The 6,544-nt window shown below is 40.1% G+C and overlaps 1 protein-coding gene across 2 annotated transcripts; it reads left to right on the top strand.

The window, feature by feature from the left end:
- Window positions 1-439: 439 nt before the first annotated feature.
- On the top strand, window positions 440-2,987 carry LOC147620445 (uncharacterized). Of its 2 annotated transcripts, XM_086825412.1 has the most exons (4): window positions 441-1,347; window positions 2,053-2,145; window positions 2,236-2,303; window positions 2,436-2,987. In XM_086825412.1, the coding sequence occupies exons 1-4, from the start codon at window positions 655-657 to the stop codon at window positions 2,566-2,568; spliced, it is 987 nt and encodes a 328-aa protein (XP_086681538.1). In that variant the 5' UTR covers window positions 441-654; the 3' UTR covers window positions 2,569-2,987. The 2 variants fall into 2 exon arrangements, with proteins under 2 accessions (XP_086681539.1, XP_086681538.1); XM_086825413.1 differs by lacking the exon at window positions 2,436-2,987 and having other exon boundaries at window positions 440-1,347; window positions 2,236-2,307.
- The last annotated feature ends 3,557 nt before the right edge of the window (window positions 2,988-6,544 follow it).

Genomic DNA, 6,544 nt, shown 5'->3' with positions numbered 1-6,544 from the left:
TTACTTGAACGACACCACGTTCATATACTCTGGAGATTGATGAGTTGGCTACCAATTTTAATGCTTCTTTTGGCATGATTAATGTCCATTAGATGGTAAGCATTGATTTTTATGATCAACTATGGTCTTTATGGATTCGAGGAGCTTCTATGCTTTTATCCATGGTTTTAGAAGGATCTTTTGATCTTTTGAATAATTACATGTGCTTTGAAGGTAACATTTGCCTTCGTTTTTTGCACGCCCTAGATTCGATGTTGCAACCATTAAAAAAGGAATTAACTGTAAATGCATAATTTGGACGAGAGGGCGGCAATTGGGAACGAAATTTCCATGTGTCGGTCTACCAAGAGAGTTTTCTCTTTGGAATCCACCAACGCACGCTTTCTCACGAAAGGGTGGGTTGACTATGGACGTGGAGCCAAGGCCCAGGACCCAAAATGCCGTCTTGAGCTTGGCCCTAGCTGGCCAAGCAGCTAGGCCCAAGCCACGATACAGAGTGTGTGTATGTGTATGGCTCTTGCAGCAACTAATCATTTCTACCACTATCCATTGTCTTTGCGCCATAATTAGATCTGTGGTGGGAGCTGGTTCAGTTAGCGAGCTTCCGCCCTTCCACCTTTCATATATACAATAATTAATCGGCTTAGTGGTAAGATGGGTGTATTTAGCCTCATGGGACTTAAGCTCAAGCACAGCCGGTGGTTTCTGAGGTTGCATGGCTTGGAGCAGCGTGTGGTGGAGCTAGAGAATGGCTCCACAATTCACTGCTGGGTGCCCGCAGGCCATGATCATCAGGATAATGAGAGCAGTATAAGCACGTTTAAGGATAGTAACAATGGTTTAGAGAGAACTGATGCAGCGATTAAGCGGAAGCCGGCCCTGTTGCTGCTGCACGGGTTTGGGGCGGACGGCACCATGGCGTGGGAGAGCCAGGTGGCATGCCTGGCCAAGCGTTTCAGCCTTTTCTTGCCCGACCTGCTTTTCTTCGGGGAGTCGCGCACCACCAACAAGCAGAGATCGGAGTTCCTGCAAGCCGAGTGCATGTTCACACTCATGCAGCGCCTGGGCGTCCCGGAGGCTGCGGTGGGCGGCCACAGCTATGGTGGCTTCGTGGCCTACCGCATGGCGCAGGAATACCCACACTTTGTCACGCGCTTGCTGCTGATCAGCTCCGGGGTCATGATGTGCCCCACTACCAACGAGCCCTTGCTCGCGAGCTTTGGAGCCTCCAAAATCGAGGATGTGCTTGTGCCCCAGAATGTTGCCGACATGAAGAAAGGCCTCAAATTCGTGTTCAACAACTTCCCTGCATGGCTTCCCAACTTCATCTTCAAAGACATGTTCCAGGTGAGACATCATGTATGGCCCTTTTAATATTTTGATGTTGCTTACCACCACATATTCCTTGCACTACCACCGCACACATCATTCATGTATGTCACACTAGGGCTTATCAGGCTACGTAGACCTTGGATAGTCCTTCCATATCATCTTATAGCAAAGCCTATAGCCCCAACGCAAGCTCACGAGTGTAAGAATTATTGATTGTTCTCTAAAACAAGCCATGTTTACGACGATGCCAATCAAGATCTACATAAGATTGGTTTAAGGATATCCCATATAATCAATACATTAGTAACACATTCTTTAGTTAGGCTCAACTAGTTTGGATATGGGTTCATCTAACCACTTTTGCATCGCCATGCCATTCTTCGTGCACATCAACCATTGAAACATCTCAAAGGATGTGGTTCGATAAGATCCATTACCAAATAAGTTGCCATCCATTGGATGCATTCGTACTACTACCAAGTTCTTAGTGCACATTGGTAAGTAGTGTATCATGGTTCACAATTCCTTTGTGGGCTAAGATTTTTTTGGGAAGAACTTGTTAAATTAGGGCCATATATTAGTGAACCAATAGTAAATAGTATTCCCTTGTTGACTAGGAATTTTTATTTAGCACTTAAGTTAGGAGTCACTCTCCCCCTCACACACGATCAAACACACACACATAGAGATATTAAACTTTTGATGGTATTTGTATTTCAGTTGATGAGCGGAAACCGCCAAGGCAGACTCGAACTCGTGGAAGGCATCGTCCTTGGAAAAGATGGCGCACCCCCACTAACGAGAATCCAACACGTCTGCTTTCATTAATCACAATTACGCTCCACAGTTAAAATAATAATAATAAATAATACTCATATTCTTCTTTCTCTAAACATATCACAGGATGTCCTCATCGTTTGGGGAGACCAAGATCAGATCTTCAACATTGAATTAGCCCACAAGTTGAAAGAGTAAGAAAATCAGAAATAGAGGCTACCTTAATTCAATTATTATAATCCCTCTTTGAAAAATAAATTTTATTATTAGTCTTGTAACGTGTGTTTGTTGATATGTGTTTGTTGACGTGGTGCTTGATCTGGCAGCTTCCTCGGAGACAAGGCTGAGCTGGCGGTGATCACAGCGGTGGGTCATGTGCCGCATATAGAGAATCCTAAAAAGGTCAACCAGCTGATGCTACGGTTCCTCACATCACACAATCAGCATGGCACCAAATGACCATGCCCCACCATGTTTCTTTTCAAATGGCTGCTTTCCATCATATATCAGCTGAAGAGATGTATCATCATGTAGTGATACCCCACTCTTTGAGTGTATCACATGTAGTGATAAATAGTGCATGATATGTAAAATAAAGGGTCAAGACTTAGAGAGCCAACTTTAAAAAGTTGCATTACAAATCTCCAAAAGATCCTTCAAATCCAAACTTGACATTGAATATTTCATCATTACTTATCAATGGTTTGCGCTTCTGGATTTATGTTAATAGAAATCTCTTCCAGCCTAGCACAAGTGCATGATGTAAAATAAAGCGTCAAGACGTAGAGAGCAAGCTTTCAAAAGTTGTATTACAAATCTCCCATAGATCCTTCAAACCTAGACTTGGCATTGAATATATCATCATTACTTACTTATCAGTGGGTGCTTCTAGATTTATGTCCATAGAATCTCTTCCAATCTGACACAAATACTCGAACACGCTCGCCTCCTCGGCTTTAACTCAATGGTAGTGTCCACACCTCTAGAAGTGGAGGTTGTGGGTTTGAATCTACCCTCATGGCTTGTATTTAAGTATACCAACTCTAGCATCAAAAAAAGGGAAAAAAACTTGAACACACTTACAAAAAATCAACCATGCCGAAATAAAAACAAAACAATATAGAGCTCTCACCCTTTAACAACTACTTTATGCTCCAAACCCATGACAAAAGGACCTCAAAGACAATCTTTCATGAATTACTATGGGCCTTCAAACTAATTAAAAATAAGTAAATTTAAACTGTGTGAGTGTGAGTGTGAGTGGGTGTGGGCGCATGGGTGTGTATGAAGGTAGGAAGAACAAGGCACTCCTTTAATTAGAATGGGCAATGCTACATCAATCATGTGAGTGAAAGTAAATCATAATGAAGAACCACGTACTTGCTACAACTCTGCAAATGCATACTTTAGTTTTTGTGCATGTGTTCCTTGAAAGCACATCCAGATAAACATAGGGTAAAGTCTTGGGCATGATGCAGGTTAGAATCTAACTTTGACTTTAATGTGTGTTATAATTTGAGTGGGAATTTCAACAAATCTCTCAATTTATATATCCTTTGCACCATGTTTCCTTGAAAGCACATCAAGACAAACTTAGTAGGGAGGATAAATTCTTGGGTATGATCCAAGTTAGAATCTAACTCTAACTTTAATATGCGTGTTATAATTTGAGTGGGGATTTCTACAAATCTCTCAATTTTATGTCGTCTGCAACTCTTTTGGCTTGTGCAAAGTCCTTTATTGGTACCCTTCTTGAGATAGCATGGCATCAAAATGTGTCAATTGTTTCCTCTAACAAAAAAAACATATTTCATGTGAAGACAGTTTCCATAGCATGACTTTTAGCCAAGCCTAAGAAGCATGTAAATTAATCCTATAGATAGACACATGAAGGCAACAACTAGCAAAAATTTCACAAGAGGCGCAGGATGAGACAAGGTATGCTTTAAGCATCAAGGAATCCTCTATGTCTCGGTCCTAGGGCATGTCAAAGCATTTAGCCAAGTAATAAGACACTATAATAAATACTTTATTATTTTTCATTTTTGCTTATTATTACTTGGCACGAGTCGATTTGATGATGTAACGATTTCTGGGCATCAATAACCTCTGCCCCAACTTTTCTTGTGTTGATGCTAGTATTGGTAGGCTAGTTGATTTTACATCAGCCGGCCAGGTGACTTGGGATCACTCCATTCACGTATATGGTTAAGGGGAAATCATGGAACCTTTCACGCTTAGGGGAGGTTCTCTATATTTAAAATTCGAGAAAGGTAGTAGGCATGAACATGCATTGACCCATTTCTCACTATAATGAAAAAGTCAAACAAGCATTCATTTGGTGATTTGCCTTGTCTTGCAAGGCTTGTTCGCCAAATAGAACATTGCTTCATGGTCGACAAAAAATACAAACTTAGCCAGTGTCTATATGGTTTTAATTCATACAAACTTGTTAATAGATGTTATTGATACATTTTTAGTGCCATTTTGGCATTCTTCTATGCCTTCATATAATGATCTTGTAATTTTGGCATAGAATATAATGGACCCTCAGTAATACCTAATGTGGCCCATAAATCTTTGTATTTCTTTGAAGTATGTTTGGGGTGTTAATTTGAAGATAAGTTTGACCTTGTTGTCATCCATGGAAATTCCATCCTTGGATACGATGTGTCCCAAGATTACCCCATGAATTACACAAATTTGGCAATGGGTTTAACGATATCCGATATAATCAATACCTTAGAAACACATTCCTTTGGCTTGTTGAGATATCAAGCTCAACTAGTGTGGATACAGGTTCATATAAAAAGACCTCTAACCATTTTTGCAAGAGGGTCTTCGTGCACATCAACCATTGAAGGGTGAAAGCACGTATAGCTGGCTTGCTTTTGGTACTTAAAAGAGGGTGGTTTCAAAGCAGTGAAAAAGTGGTTGTGTGGTTGCTAAAAAGTGTGTGGTTGTTTTGGTTTAGTTTTAACAAAAATAAAAGAAAAGGTTGCTTTGTTGTGTGGTTGTTGAAAAGTGTGTGGTTGCTTTGTTGTGATTTAATTTTAACAAAAATAAAAGAAAATAATAAATGATTCCTGAGAGCTTTGCCAGTTCCCTCCCACTATGCACATTTTTCCAAAATCCCTCCCTCCCTCTATGAACATTTTTGGAATATCAATTCCTCCTTCCCTTACTCCATCCCTCTCCCCCATCTTTGTGACACTCTCACACTCTCTTCCTCCCTTTCTCTGTGTCTTGTAGGAATGGTGGGAGATAGCTCTCTATGCTCAACTCTCTCTCTCTCTCTCTCTCTCTCTTGCACGTTTTCAAGAACTCTTTGTCTCCCTATGTGCAATGTGTGCATGCCTACGGTCTTGAAATAGGCTTTGCCTGTCTGTGTCTTTGTGACCTGTAGGTACAAATCTGTCTAGTTCTCTTTGTGTGTATTAGTCTCTACTCTATTTATGTAGGGTTTGAACATCTCCCTAAGGCACATGTTGGTGGTGTTTAAACGTGTGTGGGTGTGTGTGTGTAGGTTTCTTTTTCTCACATATATTGTGCATGCCTGTTTCACTCTAATATGCTCTCTTTTTCTCTAACTAATATGCATGTTTCACTCTAATATGCACTCTTTCTCTCTAATATGTTTTTTTGTGTTTTTTTGTTTTAGCAACAATAACAATAAGGACTTCTGAAGTCAAGAATAAACCTTCCCCGTGTAGTCTCAAAGGTAGGCTAAATGTAGCTATTTAAGCTTTACATTGCATGATAGTTGAGTGTATAGAAGAAAGGATTTTCTTTTAGCACCCAAAAAATGTACTATGTGTGTAGTCTTCCAGTGAAAAAAGATTTGCTTTTGGAACCTAAAAGATGTGCTATGCATCGTGTCCCAATATCATGTCCATTACATCTTTGCAAATGAAGATATAACATATTTTGTGATTTCTATGGATTTATTCCCTCAGGCCTTACAAAGATTCCTCAACTTGTAGATGTTTATTCTATTTATGCTTAGAATATAATACTTATGGATGATTATATCAAACTGCAGTGTGTTGGAAAGATCCTAAAGTTAACTTTCCTCGTCAGACTCATTTTTGTATGACAAAAGAGGAGTTTCAATGAAGAATACAGGCTTAGTCTTGAAGGTAAAGAACCACCCCAGGTTGCTAATTAATGAAGATTTCAATGATACCTAATGGCTTTCAGTGTGGTCTCAGAAGCCCCATAATAATGAGAAAGTCTTCTTGAGCTCATTAAGAGTGGATTGGTATGAGGAATGTGTTCTTCTTTACCACAAAGTCTATCAAGAAGCCCCCTCAACAAATAATGGATAGTGATTTTTGCTTGGGGATTCGCTTGGGAAAGGTGTAAATCAGCCCAAATACCTTCAAAGAAAGAAAAACACAAGGTGAAATTGGCAAAGGTGTAAATCAGCCCAAAT

This window comes from Cibotium barometz, chromosome 31 (genome assembly GCF_041138505.1).
Source record: "Cibotium barometz isolate CiBa-2024 chromosome 31, ASM4113850v1, whole genome shotgun sequence".
NCBI classification, from domain to species: Eukaryota; Viridiplantae; Streptophyta; class Polypodiopsida; order Cyatheales; family Cibotiaceae; genus Cibotium; species Cibotium barometz.
Note: the sequence above shows the minus strand (reverse complement) of the source record. Positions and strands in the feature narration are given on the sequence as shown.